A 22,580-nucleotide genomic window follows, 5' to 3' on the forward strand; every position below is an offset into this window, starting at 1 on the left:
AGCACTTTTTATTTTCAGAAATGTTTTGAGGGGCCAGCGCTGTGGCGTAACAGGTAAAGCCATTGCATACAGCGCCAGTATCCCAGCTGGACGGCAGTTCGAGTCCCAGCTGCTCCGTTTCCTATCCAGTTCCCTGTTACTGCACCTTGCAGTGGAGGGGCTGCTTGGGCCAGTGCACCCACACGGGTGACCAGGATGAAGCTCCTGGCTCCCGGTTTCGGATTGGCCCAGCTCCAGCCGTTGCAGCCGTTTGTGGTATGAACCAGTGGATGGAAGACCTTTCTCCCTGTCTCTCTCTCTCTCTCTCTCTGTAACTCTGCCTCCCAAATAAATAAAATCTTAGAAAACATTAAGGTGTCAACATATACTACCCATTGTGTACGTCCAAGGCACAGGAATTACAGCAACTTGGGGGAGGGGGATAGTCCTGTGTGTTGTGTATTTACATTCCAAAAGCTATGTAGAGTGTTTCACTACCTCATCTTCCTGGTATACAAAGATTATTAAAATCATTAACGGCTGATTTTCTTGTTCTATAGCAATGATTTGAACACTACCTAACATACCCAGTGCTCTATTCCTAATCTTTATAAATCTGCTACTGTGGAGTTTAGGTTGACAGTAGAAAAATTAGCTTTTCTAATTCGCCATTACAACACAACTAAAATCCCCATGAATGACACAATACGTAAGAAGCCGTAGAGGGACTGTAAACTCCTTATTATTTAATTTGATTGCTCAAATTCACAAACTCCTGAGCCAAACAGGGTAAATCAGGCTAAATTTCGTTCCTATTATATACAAAATTTCAGCCTGCCGAAAGAATTAACGCGTTAACTGTGGCAGCCAGGCCAAGCCACCCGCCGTTAGAATTCGGCAGAATCCGTCCACCGCCGCAGTCGAAGCTCCACTCTGCTGCTGGCTCTGCCAGAAATTCCAGAACTCAAGACGACCAGAAACTAGCCATTGCGTCTGCACCTGTCGGTCCCAACCCTCGACCCCGCCCCTTTCCTTTGGCCCCGCCTCCTAGGCGTCGGCGTGCCCTCCACGCCCCCCTGCGTTCAGCCAATAGCCGGGTACGTTTTCGGGCGTGCTGCCTCCCTCTTTGCCAATGCCGGCGCTCCTTTCGGTCCAGGTCCCGCCCCCGCCAGAAGCCGGGGCCAGAAGATGGCGGCGGCCGCGGAGTTGACGCTGCTGGAGAAATCCCTGGGGCTGAGTAAGGGGAACAAATACAGCGCTCAGGGTGAGCGACAGGTGAGAAGCAGGGGCAGGACGGCGGGGCGGAGGCTGACTGGAGCAGAGCCTGCGGGGCCCGGGCAGGACGTGGCCGGCGGGGCGAGGAGGCGGCTCGGCAGCTCCCACGTGTCTGCGCCGCGGGGCCCGCCCGGCGTCCTCCAGCCTCGGTTCCCGGAGGCAGGGGAGGGAACGCGCTCCTGTCGGCCTGGGCCTGGGCTGGGGACACTGTCAGGGTTCCACTGAGGGAGAAGGAGCCCGGGTGCGAACGGGGAGAGCCAGGCGGTTGCATTCGTTGCTCCCTTCCGTCAGGCGGCGACTGCTTGAGAGCTGCCAGGGGCCCGGGTGGCTGTGTGCGGGGCCTGGGGCACACCGCAGTCGTGACCGATGGACACGCTGCCTCCCCTCCCCTTGCTGGTCAAGCCGGGCCGCTGTCTGGATTGCAGCCGTGAGGAAGGGAGCGATGCACCCCGGTGGGGGCTTGGACCGGGCTGCGGGAGGAGGGCGAGCTCTGCTGAGGCCTGGGGAGCTCCCACGAGGGCACTGACAGGTCGAGCGCCGGTTGGGGCGGAGGCGGGAGGTGCTGGGAGCATCTTGGATGCTTCCGTGTGTGTGCGGCCCTTGGAGAGCTCGGCCCCTCCGTTCTGTGTTCGGTCCGTGCTCAGGTCTAGGCGCTGGAATTTCTGCGCGGACTTGAACCCGAAGCTGGGGCGGTGAGGCGGCCGGCCTGCCTGCCATCCGCTGAGTGGTGACAGCCCCGGCCTGGGCTTTCTCCGCCGTCCTCAGGCAGATGCCTCCTCCCTGGTTCGGTTTAGGCTTGCAGGGACCGTTGCCAAGACGGAATCTTATCCAGAATAGGGGTTGATCTAGGATGAGAAACCCTCATCGGCAGTGAGAGCATGCGCAGTGGGGGGAACATTAGGGAAGGGGGTGGGAGAGGAAGTTGGTGCTGACTGTAAACGCTAAGTGCAAAAGCTTCACACAGAAAAGCGGCTGTGTAAGAGAGTAAGCATCGAAAGATGTGTAGAAGCCAATGAATTGGGGAAGATTGGGAGGTTTGGAATCCTAGGTAAGCTATGAAGAACGATGCAACGCGCCGGAATTAGAGTTTGAGACTCAGCTGTGACAGCTCTGCGTTCAGGACGGGATTTTTTTTTTTTTAATATTATTTTTATAAGAACATTTTCTAGCCACGGGCAGCTATGGAAAGGTGACGCATGGAGAAAGAGGTGGGTTTCTGTGATAAGACGCGGCCTTTTGCAGGGAAGACAAGTGACATCTTGAAGGGAGCAGGAGGGGTTCTCTGTGATGTCAACGTTTTCCGTCACTGCATTTTTTAAGAGGAAGTTATTGGTGATCAGGGAGGTTATAATTTCATTGGAATGTGAAGGCAAAGGTGAGATTCAAGAAGCTAAATAGTGGATGGGGAAGTAGAAAATACCTTTAGTTACTTCCTTTACCTTTAGGAGGTACCCTTCCATCTGTCCATAAAGTGTTGATCTCACTGCAGAGTACAAGATGCTGTTTCATGGCTGAAAACAGCAGCAGCCTCCCCAAGTGTTTGTTTTTTTGCCTGCCTAAGTCATTTAGGTGTTATACTGTTACTTGTGTTTGGTTAGTCTTGTCACTGGAGGATATTTTCCTGTTTCTTTTAACTTTCTCATAAGCTTTGTACTTAGTTGTGCATCAAGAAAATTTCAATTAATGTAATTTTTAAATAACTTCTTTTTTTAAAAAGACTTATTTACTTGAAAGTCAAAGTTATACAGAGAAAGGAGAGGCAGAGAGAGAGGAGAGAGAGAGGTCTTCCATCTGATGGTTCACTCCCCAGATGGCCACAATGGCTGGAGCTGCACCGATCCAAAGCCAGGAGCCAGGAGCTTCTTCCAGGTTCTCCCATGTGGGTGCAGGGGCCCAAGGAGTTTGGCCATCTTCTGCTGCTTTCCCAAGCCATAGACTGGATTGGAAGTGGAGCGGCTGGGTCTCTAACTGGTGCCCATATGGGATGCAGGGACCAGAGCGTTAACCTGCTGTGCCACAGCGCCAGCCCCTAAATAACTTCTTATAACCGAATAAATCTGATTCTTTGGTTTGCTATTGTCATATGGGAAATAAAGAGAAGTCAGGTTTATTTAAATTTGTTCACCTTTTTGTAGTAATGTAGGTAATGGAATTAAACATAATATTGGGATTTTCTTGTTCTTGTACATACAGCTGGACATTGTGTAGTATGTGTCTTTGGTGCTGTTTTCATCAGCTTATCAAATTGTAAATTATGTGTCTGATTTCCTGTCTTTGTTTAAAATCTTAGAGTAAAATCCAAGAGAACTTGAAAAAAAAGATTGACAGATTTAGTGATTACTTGGAACTGACAGTCATGAAGGTCTTTGTTTTTGAAATTTACCTGAAGAACATTTTCTTCTTTTTAAGATTCCAGTTCTTCAAACAAACAATGGCCCCAGTCTAACAGGACTGACTACTATAGCAACTCATCTAGTCAAGCAGGCCAACAAAGAGTATTTGCTGGGGAGTACCGCAGAAGAGAAAGCCATAGTTCAGCAGTGGTTGGAGTACAGGGTCACTCGAGTCGACGGACAGTCCACTAAAGAGGATCTCCGCACCCTGCTGAAGGTATGGTGGCTTCTTTCTAGGCTGCAACACCTGCGCTAGGACCCGCGCAAGTCTGTCTCCCCTCCGATTGGCCCACACTGTTGGCTGCTTTAGCTGTTCCTCTGCCTCAAGGTAGTTAGCACCTGTGATTACCCCCTTCGGCCCCTCCCCCTTCACAGCTCCGCTCCAGTGGCCCTGCCGCAGAAGCTTCCCTGACCACTTCGCTCCTTGCCCAGGGGAGTTCCTGGCTCTCCCAGCAGTCGCTGGGCCCTGTGCTTTTCCTTCTTTTCACTTGTAGTAATTACAGTCTTATGTGATTTTTTTTAAATGATGGCTTAGTACCTCTTATCCTGACTCAACATTCCCGATTCCCTGGGGGACGAAGTACTTTCTCAGAGGCCAGAGAGACTCGGATTCTTCGGAGGTTGGTAGTTGGAGGCGGCCCGTCTCTCCTCTTTTGAGAATCATTTCCAAAGGCATTACTTTGGAATAAAAGATTCTGCTGAATATGGCTGTAGACACACCAAGAATGAAAAATGTTCCGAATGAAATTGCTTTTGTTAGTTTATTTAAATATAAAGCAGACTTTAAACAATTTTATAAAAGCTTAAAATCTACAGAGATCATCCAGACAACCATATATCATTGTTTTTTAATTTCTTTAATTTTTTTAAATGGGTATTTATTTATTTTCATTACTTGGAAGGCAGGGCACAGAGAGAGATCTTCCATCTGCTGACTCACTCGCCAAATGCCCACAATAGCCATGTCTGGGCCAGGGCCAAGCCAGGAGCCCCAGGCTCCATCCAGGTTTCCCACGTGGGTGTCAGAGGCCCAAGCGCTTGAGCCATCATCCGCTGCCTGTCAGGATGCATTCGCGGGACGCTGGATTGGAAACACGTACCTGTGACTTAACACAGACACTCCAGCGTGGGATGCAGGTGTTCCACGTGGCAGCTTAACCCACTGCACACTGTTTTTTAAACTTTATTTCCACCGTTGTGTAGTATCACTGTAAGTCGTGCAAGACAGCTTTCCTTTATCACTTTGGAGGAAGTGACTTAAACTGCGTTCTTGATGGGTGCCCTCTGGCAGGAGGTCAGTTTCAGGCCTCTGCCTTTACAGATCTGCCGTGATCAGCTGTTCACGCTTCGTGTCCACACTGGTCCCTCCTGGGGCTCCTGTTGCACTCCCCACCATTTCCAGAGGGAAGCAGGCTTGTCTTCCTTTTATGAAAGTGAGATTTCAAGCCAATAGAAAGGATTCTTACAGCTCTCCCAAGGAGGGGATAATAATAACAAAGTACTCAACTCTGCAAGAGATGAATGGAATTTTAGTGAATTGACTTTCCAGGTTCAAAAGCCCTGTAAGTAGATTTGGTTAGTAAAAGCAGAGAAGTAACTCCAAAGTGCTGTATCTGGGGTATGTAAATATCTAATTGGGAGTCTCTGACATTGGAATTTCTGTTTGTGAAATGTGATGCGTGTGGAGCCGGGAGCTCTGTGTTGTCTTCCTTGCTCTGCCGCAGTTGGCTCCTTTGTACCTGGAGCCTGCGAAATGCAGTCCTGGGGCCTGGAGATGCCCTGGACACGGTTTCTGCCCTTATAGACTCCAGACGAGGGGGAAAGACACGTGTTCACAGAGCGGCCCGTGATGTGAATTGGGCCATATGAACACAGGTGGGCTATTCCTGTTTTGTTTTCCTACTTTAAGATGGTGTTGTTGTATTTTAGGGATAATAAGTAATTGTGGAAATATAAATACAAACAAGCCAATGGAAGACATTTAAAACGTCCACAGTCCCTCCATTGAGGGAGAACTTATGTTCAGTCATCAGATAGTTACGAAAGCCCTTTGTGTTCTTTCCATTCTTCCTTATTTTCATATACATGTGAGTATTTCTTTTAATGGGCACCTTCTGGACACTGTAAGTAATCTGTTGACAGTATGTTATGGAAATATTTTCACACTGTCCCTTTGCTGACCTGTTGGGTTGTCTGTGCCCAGGTGTTTGTTACTAGATTGGTGCTATGTGAACACATTCCATCCCCATCTGTTTCCTTAGGCTAAATTCCTGTGGGGGAAGTAGCTAGGCCAAGAGCGCTCCCTTTTAAGGCTGTAGCCGAGGAGAAGATCCTTCCTCCATAGAACTGGAGTGGATGCTACCCCTTTTCTCCTTAACTGCCCAAGTTTCATTAGGATATCATGAAACTGTTTAATTCGTATTTGCCAAGATTCTATTTTGGTGCTAAAACCGTAAGTGCTTCCTCAGTAAGGGAATATATAATTTCAAAATGCAGGCATTACAGAACAGAACACTAATGTTTGTCGAACCTAGCTTTCACTGTGCTGTCAACTTTTCTATATTATTAGAAAATTTAATAATAAGTAGTTGAGAGGAAAAAGAAAAATCAAATGGAAATTTATAGAAGAATAATTTTTTTTAAGATTTTATTTATTTATTTGAAAGGCAGAGTTACAGACCAAGAGAGGGTGAGACAGAAAGAAAGGTCTTCCATCCACTAGCCCATTCCCCAAAAGGCCGCAACAGCCAAAGCTGGGCCAATCTGAAGCCAGGAGACAGGAGCTTCTTCCAGGTCTCCCACGCAGGTGCTGGGGCCCAAGGACTTTGGCCATCTTTGCTTTTACAGGCCATAAGCAGAGAGCTGGATCTGAAGACAAGCAGCTGGACATGAACAGGTGCCCGTATGGGATGTCCATACTGCAGACAGAGCCTTAGTCCACTACGCCACGCTGCCAGCCCCTAGAAAAATAATTTAACAGATTTGGCAGTGGCATCAGTAAGACTGAATGAGTTATAAAATTTTGCATCAAAATAAACTTAATCTTTTAATTCCATTTGCCCATGAACTTTTTCATTTATTTTTTTAAGATTTATTTTGTATAGACTTAAAGCAATAGAGCCTTTCAAATTTCAGTACCTGCAGACGCTGTTGAAAAGTGGCGTCTTTAAGGTGTCACGAAAACTGGATGGCCACATACAGATAATGGAGTGGGCCCTTAGGTGACATCATTTACAGAAGTCAACTCAAACACACTTGAGTGTGACACCTAAGACTACAGCGCTCATAGGAAGAAATCACAGGAGAAAGGCCTCCTGTCACTGGATTTGGTAGTGATCTCTTGGATTTGACCTTTTTTTTTATTTTTATTTTTTGACAGGCAGAGTGGACAGTGAGAGAGACAGAGAGAAAGGTCTTCCTTTGCCGTTGGTTCACCCTCCAATGGCCGCCGCGGCCGGCGCATCACACTGATTCGATGGCAGGAGCCACGTACTTCTCCTGGTCTCCCATGGGGTGCAGGGCCCAAGCACTTGGGCCATCCTCCACTGCACTCCCGGGGCCACAGCAGAGAGCTGGCCTGGAAGAGGGGCAACCGGGAAAGAATCCAGCGCCCCGACCGGGACTAGAACCTGGTATGCCAGCGCCACTAGGCGGAGGATTAGTCTAGTGAGCCACGGCGCCGGCATTGGATTTGACCTTAAATGTACAAGCAGCAAGCATAAGATTAGATAATTGGACTACATCAAAATTTAAAACTTTTGTGCATCAAAGGATACAGTCAGGATAAAGGGCAACCCATATGGGAGAAACTTGCAAGTCATCATACATATGACAGTGGGTTAATATTCAGAATATATAGGAGGTTGGCACTGTGGCGTAGTAGGTTAATCCTCCGCCTACAACGCCAGTTTTCTGAATGAGCACTGGTTCTAGTCCTGGCTGCTCCTCTTCCACTCCAGCTCTCTGCTACGGCCCGGGATGGCAGTGGAAGATGGCCCAAGTGCTTGGGCCGCTGCACCCACATGGGAGACCGAAAGAAGCTCTTGGCTCCTGGCTTTGGTTTAGCGCAGCTCCGGCTATGCGGCCATCTGGGGAGTGAACCAGCAAAAGGAAGACTTTCTTTCTGTCTCTCCCTCTCACTGTCTGTAACTCTGCCTATAAATTAAATAAAAAATTACCTACAACTCAACAACAACAACAAAAAGCTAATAGCCTTAATTTTAAACTGGGCAAAAAGGGACTGGCATTTGCAGCTTAGCCAGTTAAGCCACCACCTCCTACACAGGCATCCCATAGGGACACACCAGTTTGAGTCCTGGCGGCTCCACTCTGATCCAGCTCCCTGCTAGTGTGCCTGGGAAAAGAGCAGAGGGCAGAGGGTGGCCCGAGTCCTTGGCCTCTGCACCCAGGTGAGAGACATGGAGGAAGTTTCTGGCTCCTGGCTTTGGATTAGGCCAGCTCTAGTTGCTGTGGGGAATAAACCAGTGAATGGAAAATGTCTCTCTCTCTCTGTCTTTTAAATAAATAAGTAAATCCTAGAAGAGAAAAACAGGATGGCAATTTATTAAGAAATTAATAGAATAGCAAATGATCCAGCAGTTTCACTTCTGGGTATATACCTGGAAGAATTCAAAACATGACTTAAAAGAGATATTTGTACCAGCATTATTCACAGTAGCCACAAGGTGAAAACACCCACGTCTATTGATAAATGAACACACAAGCAAAATGTGGTTTATGGAATGGGGGCCAGTGTGTGGCATAGCAAGTCAAGCAGCGGCCTGCAGCACTGCCGTCCCATGTGGGCCTTGGTTCATGTCTCAGCTGCTCCACTTCCTATCCAGCTCCCTGCTAATGGCCTGGGAAAGTGCTTGGGTCCCTACTACCCTTGTGGGAGAGCTGGAAAAGCTTGTGGCACTTGGCTTCAGCTTGGCTCAGCCCTGGCCTTTAGGGCCAGTTGGGGAGTGAACCAGCAGAGGAAGACCTCTCTGTAACCCCCCCGCCCCCCGTAACTCTTTCAAATAAATAAATAAAAAAAAAATACAATGGGATATAATTCAACCTTTAAAAGGAAGGGAACTGCCGCATACCCCAATGTGGACAAATATTAGTATTATTCTCTGTGAAACAAGCCCGTCAGAAAAGTACGAATGCTTCAGGTTCCGCTTGTATGAAGTAACTAGAGTATTCCTGTTCTCAGAAACAAAGTAGAGCGGTGGTCGCGCAGACCTGGAGGGGGAAGGGAAAGTGAGGAATTGTTTAATGCGTATAGCGTTTTAGTTTTACAAGATGAAAGAGTTCTGGGGATTAGTTATACAACATATGAGTATCCTTAACGCTTACTGAAGTGTATGCTTAAGAATGGTGAAGAGGTGGGCGTTGTGGCCTGCAGTGTATTAAGCTGCCACTTGGGACACCTGCATCTCCTACTGGTGTGCATGGGATCAGGTTCTGCCTCTGACTCCAGCTTCCTCGGATGCACACCCTGGGGCACAGCAGGTGATGGCTCAAGTACTCGGGTCCCTGCCACTCTTGTGGGACACCTGGACTGAGTACCAGGCTCCTGGCGTTGGCCTGGCCCAACCCTAGTTGCAGATACTTGGAAGAGATCTCTTTCTCTCTGTCACTTTGCCTTTCAAATAAATAAGAATAAACAGACTTTTCAAAAGTGAAAACAGTTACACTGGTACATTTTGTGTTATGTGCATGGTACCCCAACTGAAAATCATAAAATACACATATATACAAAAAGTGCAACAACCAATAGCAGGATTCTCAGAAGAGAAGAGACAGAAACTGCTATGGAGTTTTTTAGTGAAAAAAAGGAGATCTAATCTGAACATAATTTACTTTTTTTTTAAAAAATATTTATTTATTTGGAAGGCAGAGTTACAGAGAGGCAGAGAGAGAGAAAAGCCTTCATTAGCTGGTTTACTCTCCAGTTGGCTGCAATGGCCAGAGCTGGGCTGATCCGAAGCCAGGAGCCAGGAGCTTCTTCCAGGTCTCCCACCTGGGTGCAGGGGCCCAAGGACTTGGGCCATCTTCCACTGCTTTCCCAGGCCATAGTAGAGAGCTGGATCAGAAGAGGAGCAGCTGAGACTCAAACCGACACCCATATGGGATGCCGGCACTGCAGGCAGAGGCTTTATCCACTACGCCACAATGCCAGCTGAACATAATTTACAAAATGCTTCCAAGAACAATAACTGAACTCTTTGAAATGATCATAGATAGCACTTCAAATATTTTTCCTAATGTTTTCTTATTTCTTTAAGACTAATATTGTATATACAATTTCATAGTGAGGTATTTGGAAAATGATTTGTGGTTCTGAATGAATATTAACGTCAAAGAAGCCAGTGCTTTGTTTTACTGTACTACGTGTTTTTAGCCATGACGCGGTAATTAACTTTACTTCTGTTCTCTTCTAGGATCTCAATTCGTATCTTGAAGACAAAGTCTACCTTACAGGACACAACTTTACCTTAGCAGATATCCTCCTCTACTATGGGCTACATCGCTTTATAGTGAGTATTTCAGTGTAGACTGACTCTTCTCTAGTGTTCAGAGTGAGTTGTTACAGTTTGTCTTGAGTTCAGATCAAATTTGCATTTTCAATTTACCAAATAAAAGGCCCAGAATTAATTTTATGTAAAGTACCTGCACAGAGAGTCCTTCCACCTGTTGCTACCTGTTCCTTGAAGTGCTCGTTTCTCTGCCTGTGCTTCTGCCCTGCTACAACTGCTTCTCTGGACCCCGTCTTCACCCCACTCTCCCTCTAGGCCTCCTATCCACGCATTTGTTTTTAAAGACTTATTGTTTGTTTGTTTGTTTGAAAGGCAGAGTGACAGAGAGAGGAAGAGATAGAAAGAAAGAGATCTTCCTTATCGGTTCAGTCCCCAGATGACTGCAATGGTCAGGGCTGAGCCAGGCCAAACCCAGGAGACAGGACTACCACCTGAAACTCCCACGTGGTTGCAGGGGTCCAAGTATTGGGCCATCTTCTGTTTTCCCAGGTGCATTAGCAGGGAGCTGGATCTGGAATTGGAGCAGCTGGGACTTACAGGCACTCCAGTGTGGGATTCAGCATCGCAGGCAGGGGCTTAACAGCTGCACCACAGTCCCAGCCCTATGCATTTTATCTCCTAATCCCTAATCCCCACCCATATCTCTTTCTCTTTAAGATTTATTTAGTTATTTGAGCGGCAGAGTTACAGAGAGGCAGAGAGAGGTCGTCCATCCACTGGTTCACTCCCCAGATGGCTGCAACGGCTGGAGCTGTGCCGATCTGAAGCCAGGAGCTTCTTCTAGGTCTCCCACGCCAGTGCTGGGGCCCAAGGACTTGGGCCATCTTCCACTGCTTTCCCAGGCCATAGCAGAGAGCGGGATTAGACGTGGAGCAGCCGGGAATCGAACCAGTGCCCGTATGGGATGCCAGCACTGCAGGCGGCAGCTTTACTCACTGCGCCACAGAGCTGGTCCCATGTACATTCTCTTATTAGCACCTTTAGGTCCTCTGCTCGTGGTATGGTCACCATCTTTCCCTGGTAATCCCTGATTCTTGGCCAGTTCAAATAAGTATATTCATTCCAGTATCTAAGCGCAGATCTGTTGGAGAAACCACAGAAGTGCAGGCTACTGCCACTGCAGATTTATACTGTGCATTTCACCTTGACTCCCTGATCAGCTCTTTCCTTACTCCTAGACATGCTTCACGACCAGTACCCCTTCACCACGCCCCCTTGCTCTTCTTCCCCCTGTATCTCCCGCTGTTATCCCTAAACTCTCCTCCTTCCTTCATTTAGAAAATGGAGGCTCGTGGTCTGCTTTTTTCCCAGGAGAGTCCATCCATCTGGCTTTTCACCTCAGCTCCCCTCAGCCTCCTGCCCCTGCTGGGTCTTCTCCCACGTTTTATCCCCTTTCTCTCTCATAGCTTCAGTTTTGCCCTCCTTCTGATCAGTTGCTTTATTTCAAATTGTCTCACATCTTAGATGCATTTACAGACAGTTTTATGACACTTGACACTGTTTTCATGCTGTAGTCTCATTTAATCCCTAGAACAGCCTGTGGAGTGGGCCCTGTTGTTATCAGAGGAGATAACCGAGGCACAGGAAGATCGGATGTTGTCCTTGAGGTCACCCGGGTCAGTGAGAGATCAGGTCCGGAACCCAGGCAGTTCGGCTCCGGAGTTCCTGCTTTTTAAATCTGTCTCCAGCAGAAGACTTCTGTTGCCACGCAGCACTCAGCTTCCCGCTGTGGGGAAAGGCCTCCGTTGTTGGGTGCTTTGTGCTTCCCGTCAGCCAGGTCCTGACGTTCCCACTCCTGGGAGCCTGTCACATGTGTCTTCCTGCATCCCAGATGACACTGCCCTCGTTCCAGAATTCATAACGTTTTGCCTGCCCTCCTGCCACCAGTCTCATCTCTGACCGGCCATCTCAGGAAGCGCTAGGACTCTGGATGGCCAGCGTTGAGAGGTGGCATATCTTTTTCTCTCTAAAGAGTTCAGTGCTGCTCGCTCCCTACAGAATGATTTGATAGCGTGGGAGACACTGCATTGTCTGCATCCTGCCTCCCTCAAGCCTCATACACATCACGGTCGTCCAGCGATAGCCTGCCCGGAGCCCGCTGACCACTGCGCTCTTCCACCCTGGGTCCTAGCATTGCTCTGCTCTTTGGCTCTGTGATCCCCTCGCCCACTCATCTACAGCTCAGCAAGTGTCTCTGAGTCCCAGCACTCGTTCCTTGGTTCGAGCCCTCTCAGGCTCCTGAGGCGCATTGGAATACTCCTTCCTGCGTTTCTCTTTGCACCTCATAGATGACCCCAGCTCTAGCTTGTTCCACTTTGTACTGTGATTCTGAACGTTTCCCTTAATTATTCACTGCTTGAGTTACGAGATTAAACCAATTCATATATATATTTTAAAGATTTATTTATTTATTTGAAAGTCAAAGTTACACAGAGAGAGAAGGAGAGGCAGAGAGAGAGGTCTTCATCTGCTGGTTCACTCCCCAATTGGCTGCAATGGCTGGAGCTGGGCCTGTCTGGAGCCAGGAGCCAGGAGCTTCTTTTGGGTCTCACACGTGGGTGCAGGGGCCCAAGGCTTTGGGGGATCTTCTGCTTTCCCAGGCCATAGCAGAAAGCTGGATTGGAAGTGGAGCAGCCGGGACTTGAACTGGCGCCGTTATGGTATGCTGGCACTGCAGGCGGCGGCTTTACCCACTGCACCATAGCACCAGCCCCACCAGTTCATACTTGTGAAAGCACTGTCTGATGTAATTCCTGGTACACATATATAGTCAGTCTTCTGTTGCATTGAGTACATTTTTAACATATTTATGTAGTTGCAAGGAGCTTCATATATGTATTGTTAGTGTACCCCATAACTGTGAAGGAGATGAGACCAGCAGTACTCCCCCTGTTACAGAGAAGGAAATTAGTGGCTGCAAAGGTCGGGTGATTTACGTCCAGGCACAGAGCTCAGTGCTGCAATGTCCGAGACTAACCAGAACTCCCAACTCAGAGGCCTGAAGTACAGGGAAGCCATAATGCTGTGTGATGCAGTTAGCGTGTTTAAAATCAGTTATTGGGAGCCTCCCATAGGTGCCCAGAGTACTGAAGTTGTAGGGGCTCAGAAGAAGCACAAAACCCTGTTTTCAAAGAACTGTTCCTCTCATAAAAGGAGTAAACTGATTTACATTAAGACAGTGAGTGAATTAGAGAAAATGATATCCAGTGCTGATTTCCAATCAGAACGTCAGGTGATCTTTTAAAAGTGAAGACAAAATAGGAGGTAGAATCATTAAATGGCTGGAAAATTGTATGTACAATCTGTGTGTCCTTGGCTCTCCGAGAGAACTTTGGGTGGTTTTAGAAGCGTGTGGTGAGTTTGTAAAGATTGCTTCTAAGTAAGAGGGCCGTCTGATTTCTCATGCGGAACAACAGTTTTGGCTATGGAAGGAGGCAGAAGCAGTGAGGTAGAATGAGTGCCCTCTGTACTCATCAGAAACATGGCTCGACTTTACGTGAAGAGATGCATAATGGCAAGTCACGTCCTGTTCCTCTGGTACCCCTCCTGGCTCCTAGCATATCGCCTTGGGCAGCTGAATGCTTACCAAGATGAGCAGTTTGGGCCAGCGCCGAGGCTCACTTGGCTAATCCTCCGCCTGCGGCACTGGAATCCCATATGGGCACTGGGTTCTAGTTCCGGTTGCTCCTCTTCCAATCCAGCTCTCTGCTGTGGCCCAGGAAGGCAGTAGAAAATGGCCCAAGTGCTTGGGCGCCTGTACCCGCGTGGGATACCAGTAAGAAGCACCTGGCTCCTGGCTTCGGATTGGCATGGCGCCGGCCGTAGCGGCCAGTTGGGGGGTGAACCAACGGAAGGAAGATCTTTCTCTCTGTCTCTCCCTCCCACTGTCTGTTACTCTACCTCTCAAATAAATAAATAAATCTTAAAAAAAAAAAAGAAAAAAGAGCAGTATTTAACAATCTACCTATCTATAGTCCCGGGCATCTTTATGGTGAAAGTGTCCTCATCAGATAGCTTCAATCTAATTCAGTCAAAGTTAAGTGTACATAAAGGTGAAGCAGGTTTAAGTGCGGCGGAAATATATCGATCACACCAGCCTCTTCTTACTCCATTCTAGGTTCAGTGTATTTTAGTGGCTTTTTGAATTTAGAATGATGACGTGATACAGCTTACCTCATTTCAGAACGAAAAAATTCTCCAAGGTAAACAGGGTCTGCTGTGAGTTCTCTGAGCATCTGTGTCCTGGTGGCAAACCGATAGCTCTCCACCCTGGGGGAACCCCTAGCGTCAATCGAGTGAGGCTCTGCTGCTCCCGGCACGGCTGCCTTATGGCGGGGTGTGTGCGGCAGTTCCTCTGGGAACACAGCAACAAACCTGTTGGCATTTTTCAAACGTATTCAAATGTAGCATAATGTTTTGACATTGTTCGACTGTTTTAAGCTGAGTGCCAGGAGAAGTGCCAGTCTGAATCCTGGGGGTGATGATGGCGTCCAGGGACTGTCAGGGCTCACGCGCTCTGGCTTCCTGTATGTAGCATGGAGCTGTCATTAAAAAAGAGCATTTCTCCCATCTTTTTTTTTTTTTTTTTTTGAGATAATAAGGAGGTATAACTCCGGCCAGCCTTGTATACATTTACATTGTCCTGTCTTCTGGCTTCCACACCCATGCGATAGAGAAAGGAAGTGGCCTGACAAGGGGGGAGCCTGTGTGGAATTCCTCTGCCAGCAGAGTGAATGAGGGCGTCATCCCATGATGCAAAGCAGGCGCACTCAAGTATGAGAGCGTGTGGTCTTCAGACGGTTGGAAGTGTTTCATTTGATTCTGCCTGTTGAAGTTATGGTTACAACAACAGTACTTAACAGTTTGTAGCTATTTGTTTCCTATTTTGGAATGAGCATGTGTGAGTGTGTTTGTTCTCTTTATATATGGTGACGAGGATGTCACACTTACTTTTTTCAAATTGAAATTGAGTGGACTAATATGTAAGTCACTCTGCTGACCGTCCTTTTGGATGCATAACCTCACCCTGATCCAAGTGCAGGCAGTGAGAGAAATAAGCGCCCTCCCCAGGAGCAGGCCTCACAAGGACCTACACAGTGACGGAAGTGCCCTGTGGCATTGGATGACATCCCTGTTGGGACTAAATTGACCCAGGTGAGACAAGTGATTGCTAGATGTTAAATTCAGGTAGAGTAGATGAGAAGTTTAGATTGGCTCCCTGCTTGTTTTCATCAAGTTTTTGTGCTTAATTTGCTTTGGTTATGTTTGTTTGTTCACGTTATTGAATACTTAGTGTATCTATCATCAGCACAGAGTGTAAATAAGGAGCTTTGAGGTCAGCCCCCTTTCAGTTGTGGCTGAGTTATTCTGATTGTAAGATCTGCTCCATCTGAATTCCTTTTGGAGAATGGTGTGTTGTTTCCTTTGTTAAAGTGCCCGCTGGTGTGGCTTTGGTTCTAACACCAGGGAGCGGCTCGCTGCCTTTTTGGAATGATTTCATAGCAGACAGCCGTCCCTGTGAAAACAGCCTGCTGCTCAAGATACTGAAGTCCTCTGTACTGTTTTGTGCTGTTTGACTCTGGGGTTGTTATCAACTGAAATCCATTTGTTCTGAAGTATAGCGCACCAGTGCCAGTGTGTAGTTCTCTTATGGAAAGGAAGGAAAAGTAAAAGAACTAGCTGGAAAACAATCCAGGAGCACTGGCCTAAAGAAAGCCCAACGGCAGGCTGGTGCCAATTAGAAGGGTTGCAAACCAGCATTGCACCCTGGTGTGGAGTGGGTCAGTTCAAGTGTCTCTCACTGGTCTCCATGGAAAATTAGTGACTCAGAATATAAACTGTTTGGCTGTAAAGTTCAAAGTAATGATGTAGTGCCAGTACAAATAACAAGGAATGATTAGGTGGAGAGAGCTGGGCACCACCATAGACTCACTGGTGTGTCAACCAGTAAGGAATCAGGCAACGGTAACTGGAACAGCTGCATTGTGTGTAAGTGGTGGAAAATGTTAGCTGACTAGAAAGGGCTGATGAGAAACTATGCTATATAGCGAAACAGTCCAAGGACGTCCATCCAAACTGTCTAAAACACTGTGAATCTGGTAGGGGAGAGTCAGCTGTTTCTTTGTTTACAGAACGTTCATATGTGCAGTATCTGCCACAAATGTAGCAGAGAGCATCAGTCACGATTTTCTCCAGCTCAGACTTTAAACAGTAGAAGGTGGCACCCTGATCCTCTTGGAAGAGCTCTGTGGATCTCTGGCACAATGTTCCATAACAGATCATCTAGTCAGAAATTGTTGGGACACATCAGGACATGTAGAATTTTGTATGGTGGCCCTATTCATAATCTTTACATACTAGAGACCGCGTGTGAAGTTTTAAAGCTGGAGTTCTTTTGCTGTGTGCTGCATATTGTTGTTGTTTCAAATAATAGACCTGGTAATAACGAACAAGTCAGATTTGAATCGTATTTGAGCAGAGAACGTGAAATCAGGTTGGGGTAAAACTTACTGTTGCTTCTGTTTGCTTTAACTGTCAGCAAATAGGTTTGCTGAAGCTGGCTTTGAATTTTATTCATTCACTCATTTTTGGGGAAAAAACTCATCCCCATTTCTTATTACAGTGTTAGAGTTACAGTGACTAAATTTTTCAAATACCTTACTTCTAATTTTGCACCAAATAGTTAAAGATATAATTCTTTACATCTGAAACTATAAATTCCCTTTCAATATAAACTAACTTTTGTGTGAAAAAAAGAGATGTTCTTGTCCACTTTTCTTGACCAATGTGTGAGGTATTTATTTCTGTGCCATGGACTGTCTTGTAGGTAAGACAATATACTAACACCTTTCTGATGAGTGACAAATACAAAATGCCTCCTCAAACAAAATGAATTTTTTGTTTGTTTAAATATTTATTTATTTATTTGAAAGAAACAGTTACAGAGAAAGGAAGAGAGAGGTCTTCCATCCACTGGTTCACTCCCCAGGTGGCTGCAACAACCAAAGCTGCGCCAATCTGAAGCCAGGAGCCAGGAGCTTCTTCCAGGTCTCCCACGTGGGTGCAGGGGTCCAAGTACTTGGGCCATCCTCCACTGCTTTCCCACATTTATCAGCAGGGAGCTGGATTGGTGGATTGGAAATGGAGCAGCCAGGACTCAAACTGGCACCCATACGGGATGCCAGCACTGCAGGGGGCAGCTTTACCCTCTACGCCACAGTGCCGGCCCCAAAATGAATATATGTTTACAATTTGCAATAGCAGCTTGAGTGTAGGCCTTCTGCGTGTGTCACGAAACCTGAAACTCAGTGTTGATGTCAAGAAGTGATGTGACTCTCACTGCTGTGGCAGCTGAAGGAAGCTGAGCTAACAGTTAGGTCAGCTAAGCATTTAGAGCAAACGCTTCCTACTTTCAAATCTTACTGTTAATATTAGTGTGTATTCCGTATTAATTATCGCATACTAGAGTGGTTTGTCCTTCATTTTTGTTGATCTGATAATTTAGGATATTTGCCAGCAAATACAAACTAAATTCTTTTTTTTTTTAAGTTTATTTATTTGAAAGAATTAGAGGGACATCTTCCATTTGCTGGCTCACTGCCCAAATGGCTGCAATAGCCAAGGCTGGGCCAGGCTAAACCCAGGAGCCAGGAGCTTCATCCAGGTCTCCCATGTGGGTGCAGGGACCCAAGCACTGGGGCCATTTTCTGCTGCCTCCCCAGGCACATTAGCAGGGAGCTGGATCGGAAGTGGAGCAGCCGGGACTTGAAACGGCACCCAGATGGGTTGCCAGCATCTTTAGGTGGCAGCTTTACCCACTGCACCCCAATGCGGGCTCTACAAGCTAAATTCTGAAAAGCTGCAGGATTTCCCTCTCACTAAAATGACACTGAATAAGCAGATCCCTAAGGAGTCTGACCCTCTTGGAGGGTGGCTAATTTTTTTTCTTTGTGTTAACATTCCTGATGCTGTTATCAAGACTTGTAGTAACATCTGTAAAATAATCGTGACATCTAGAAAAATGTCAAATTAGTGGCAGGAGAGGGAACTACACTGCCCATACCTGGGATCAGGGCTGCAAGTTCCTCCCCTATTGTCTGTCTCTTCACCTGGCAGCTCTTAGTAATTCCAGAACTTGCTTTAGAGAAAAATCTTTGAGTCACCTGCTTTGGGGCTTGAGCCCAAAGAACGCCTGGAGTCCTCATTGCATGTCTCTCTAACCAAATCTCTGGGCATTCCTGTAGCCTGGTAGTAAATTATGGAAGCTGCTACCTCCACTAAAAAGGCAGAGTTCACCTTTGTTGCACACAGAACTTGCAAGCCATGTTACTCTCATGTATTATGTACTTGGTCTCCCTCATCTGAGCCATGTGCCAGTAGAAATAGCCCTTTTGTTCATCAGTGATCACTTACGAAATGAGGCAGATCTTTGTTCAAGTTTGAGTAGAATGGCAGAAGTAGTTACATACAAGGGGACTTCAAAAAGTTCATGGAAAAGTAGAATTAAATTTATTCTGGTGCAAAAAAATTTGAAGTCCACTCATTTGAGTGGTCTTGAAAAAGTTCATGGAAATGAATATTATGAAAAAACTACGCATGAATTTCAAAAATTTTACATCAAAATAAACTTAACTTGTAAGAACCCTCAAAACATGAGCCATTTAGAGGTAGATGTGTGTGTGTGAGAGGGACAGAACATAGTATTCACATGTTAAAGATGTTAGGTATCAATAAACCTTTCATATTTTAGGTTTGCTTGCAAAAAAGGACACTATCTTAGACTTTTGGAAACTCTTCTCTTCCTTTATCTTCCTTTCCAATAAAGTAAAAAAAACAATCTCTGGGCCTCCAGCGAAGTCCTGTGTTGATGTGGATTTTGTATTTGTTAAACACTTGATGTAATTTCCTAGAAAGCACATCTGGTTTTGAATTAAACATAAAAGCACTGAACAAATGAAGAGCTGTTCCAAGTGGCTGAAAATTTTATTCCTACCTAAACAGACTGGCTTTTGAAAACTGTTGCAGGGGACGATGGGGGGTGTTTCTGTCTCTTAACCTAACTGGCATTAACAGCTGGGCTCATGTAATGTCTGTGTTGTGTTTGTGTGTTTTTCATCTCTACTTAGGTTGACCTGACAGTTCAAGAAAAGGAGAAATATCTTAACGTGTCTCGCTGGTTTTGTCACATCCAGCATTATCCAGGCATCAGGCAACATCTGTCTAGTGTTGTCTTCATCAAGAACAGACTCTATACTAATTCCCACTAGAAGCTGCCCCTACCGTCCAGAAGAGTGATTCCAGGTGTTGTAAACGCAAGGTCTGTCCTGGACCGGCGGACTCGTGAATTGATGTTGCGGTCATTCTTTGCTGAAGTTGATGGAGGTTTTCAAGTTTATTCTGGTGTCTTAACATTTTATTCCTTCTTTAGTTTGACATTTTGCAATTTTTTTTATGTAAAAATTCAACTGCTATCCAAGAAAGTTGAGATCAAGTTATAAATAACCTTGTTTTTATAGGTGAAATTTATTTTAATAAAAGCTCCAAATCAATGGTTTAACCTTAAAAAAAAGACAGTCCTTACCGTGGTTGACGTATCTGGCTATCAATTAACCTCTCATGTCCAAAAGTTCCTTTTGCCCTTATGGATACTTATAGTGGTTTGTTCGTTGAGAACGATAAATGGTGCCAAGAAGACAGAAAGGGGAGACCAGTGGATTTGTATTCAGATATTTATGTGAGCTAGTAAACGTGATTGAAAAATTTTTTGTTTCTTTCTTTCCTGTGGTGTCTTTCTTCCCAGTATTCACTGGGGTGAAGCCAACGACTGAACTGCCCTGGAAGACACTGGATTAAGGCACATTCCCCTTGGGTGGATGATTCTTCTTCCTTGTTGGTTTATTGGCATGTGCCAGAAGAGATGGGAAAGTCCGGGATCTCACAAGTTTTGGGCTTATATTGATGAGATTTTTCTAAGCTGAATGATGAGATTTTCTAAGGATGGCTGCTGCCTGGGCACTGTGTGAAGAGACAGTTGGTTATAGAGCCCTCCTGACTCGGCAGACTCGTCACCAGTGCTCCAGCGCTCCAGAGCTCACCCATCCAGATCTTCAGGGAAATGGAGCCTTCGAGCGCTGGACTGGTTCGTGCTGCTTAATGTTTCGGTGCTGTTGCTGAGTCTAACCAGTGTACAGCTCAAAGTCCAAGCAGATGAGCAGTTACTAAGGAGATACGCAGCACTTTGAGTCCTGATTTAATCACTTACTAGCCAAGCAGTGTACCCTGTTTCCTTAATGTGAAAAATAAAGTAACTCTGTAAATTTGGAGCATTAAAGAAGAAAATGTGTGTGGAAAAAGCTTAACATAGGATCCATGGCTGTCAGAAAAGGTTAATTTCCTTTCCCTTCTCCAGGCAAATCAGAATTTTGTTTCTTTTTACAGGGTTGGGGAACCTTTCTTCCAAGGCTATTTGGATATTTACAACATTCACGGGCCATACAAAGTTACCAGCTTAACCATGGCCTGCTGTAGGTTTCCTGAATTTCCAGTCCTGTCTGCAGCTGCCTTGGCAGGGCCAGTCCAGATGGCTTTGTGGAGCTAATGTGGCCTGTAGGCCACAGTTCCCACCCTGGCTTCCGAGGACATGAAGATTCTGAGTTCCCCACTTTGCCCTTCATGTTACTGAGTCAAGAGAGTGGCTAGGGCCTAACAGTCACGATGCCAGTTGGAATGCCTGTATCCCTTATCGGAGTGCCTCGATTTGAGTCCTGGCTCTGTATCCTATTCCAGTTTCCTACTGATGCACACCCTGAGAGACAATGGCTTAAGTAGTTAGGCCCCTGCCACTCGCATGGGAGACCCAGGTGGAGTTCCTAGCTGCTGGCCTCGCCCTGACTTGGCGGCAGTTAGGACTGAGCCAGCGGATAAGCGCTCGTTCTCACTCGCGCACTTGCTTGCTTTCATTCTTGTTCTCTTTCCCTCTCTGCCTCTCAAATAAGCAAAATAATAAATTTCTTTTTAAAAAAAAAGTGTGTGAGTGTTATATTAGATGAGGACAGTTTTTACTTGTACATACCAGTCTTTACATTAGAAATCATAAACTTGACTCTGCATGCTCAGAGACTGGAGGACACAGGTGAATCTTGGAGTTGTCATCAGGCCCCTCTGCCTTTCAGGCAAACCACTGCCCAGCTGGGTCTGTGAGCCCACCATACGGTGTCGTGGCTTCAGAGTACCCCTCCACCAGCACTGCCTTCTCCCCGTGTACGGCAGGAGTGAAGCAGAGCAGGTAGGGTCGACAGGACATGGGCCTTGTAGCCTTTCCATCCCGGCCTTTGATAGAATGAAGTGCACAGTGTTGACATAACAGGTGCTGCTTGGTTCTACCGTGTGTCAGGACATCCCCCCACTAACTTAGATCCTAAAAGATGAGGGGATGGAGGAAGAGAAAACCCTGGCTCCTACGGTAGCCAAGGGTTAGATGATGTCCAACAGCACTGCCCAAAATGTCTTCTCCATACCTGATGGCCTCTTCTGTGTTCAAGTTCACTGCGTGCTCAAGTCCATCCTGACCGCTCAAGCCTGCTCCAACCCCTGATTGTGGCAGTAGCCTCATCATGTTGTAATTAATTCACCTCTTCCACCAGACTTCTCATTCCTTGAGAGCAGGGATTTTCTCTTGCATATCCAGTCCTCTCAAAACAATGGGTAGCACATAGTAGGTGCTGAATGCCTATTCCGTCCTTACGTTCAGTTTATGGGCCAGTATTGACGTCAGAGCTCCAGTCAGTCTGCTTGACGGACCCCTCTCCGAAACCTTATTAAGCTACATCTGTCTTCACATCTGGCTACCGCGGCTGGGAGAGAGGCCAAAAATACAGTCCTTCCATGGACACAGTGCCACCCAGAATAAATGCGGTGCTCTCTCAGAATGAGAAAAGGTGACACTAGGTAGGCACCTGGCACCTCAGAGAGTGGATCTTAAACAGGGAAATACCTTCTGAATGCCAGAGGGTCAGTTGTAAAAGAACTTAGTAAACTGTTGACAGGTCATGAATCACTTCACTGTTTTGGAAAATGTTGTTTGAAAAGTGGTCATCAAGGGTACATAGTGCCATGAGACCAAAGGAAAGGGACAAATCCAGGACCCAGAATGATTTATGTACTGACCGAAGCATGGTCTCCAGCAGCTGTAAGACAGTCCTATGGATCTCTGTGTCACAAAGCAGAAGAAAAAGGGTTTTATAGACAAAAGTGGCCCTGTTTCGGTCCATAATTCAGTTTTAACTTGGACAAATTTATTCTAGTTAAGCCATAAGTGTCAATGTGTAAACTTGTTTTGATTAAAGAATTTTTCTATCAAACTACTAGTAAACTACTTTGCCATTTTCCAAGAAGGTGTGGAATCTTG

The 22,580-nt window shown here is 46.4% G+C and overlaps 1 protein-coding gene across 7 annotated transcripts; it reads left to right on the plus strand.

The window, feature by feature from the left end:
- The first annotated feature begins 1,091 nt into the window (after window positions 1–1,091).
- On the plus strand, window positions 1,092–21,198 carry EEF1E1 (eukaryotic translation elongation factor 1 epsilon 1). Of its 7 annotated transcripts, none has more exons than XR_517825.4 (5): window positions 1,096–1,254; window positions 3,664–3,864; window positions 10,079–10,174; window positions 19,300–19,490; window positions 19,974–21,198. XR_517825.4 is itself a non-coding variant. In XM_070074435.1 (4 exons), exons 1-4 carry the CDS (start codon window positions 1,168–1,170, stop codon window positions 20,699–20,701), a joined length of 474 nt encoding a protein of 157 aa, XP_069930536.1. In that variant the 5' UTR covers window positions 1,092–1,167; the 3' UTR covers window positions 20,702–21,198. The 7 variants fall into 7 exon arrangements, 4 of the variants coding, with proteins under 4 accessions (XP_069930536.1, XP_002714209.1, XP_008260581.1 ...); XR_001794184.3 differs by having other exon boundaries at window positions 20,612–21,198; XR_011388821.1 differs by lacking the exon at window positions 1,096–1,254 and adding an exon at window positions 2,185–2,462.
- The last annotated feature ends 1,382 nt before the right edge of the window (window positions 21,199–22,580 follow it).

This window comes from Oryctolagus cuniculus, chromosome 5 (assembly GCF_964237555.1).
Source record: "Oryctolagus cuniculus chromosome 5, mOryCun1.1, whole genome shotgun sequence".
Taxonomy (NCBI): domain Eukaryota; kingdom Metazoa; phylum Chordata; class Mammalia; order Lagomorpha; family Leporidae; genus Oryctolagus; species Oryctolagus cuniculus.

Bases quoted from the DNA above. Each gene is read 5' to 3' on its own strand.
- EEF1E1 (XM_002714163.5), top strand. From the start codon at position 1,168: ATGGCGGCGGCCGCGGAGTTGACGCTGCTGGAGAAATCCCTGGGGCTG. The intron at 1,255-3,663 runs GTGAGAAGCAGG...CTTCTTTTTAAG, and splicing joins GCGCTCAGGGTGAGCGACAG to ATTCCAGTTCTTCAAACAAA. The intron at 10,175-19,299 runs GTGAGTATTTCA...ATCTCTACTTAG, and splicing joins ATGGGCTACATCGCTTTATA to GTTGACCTGACAGTTCAAGA.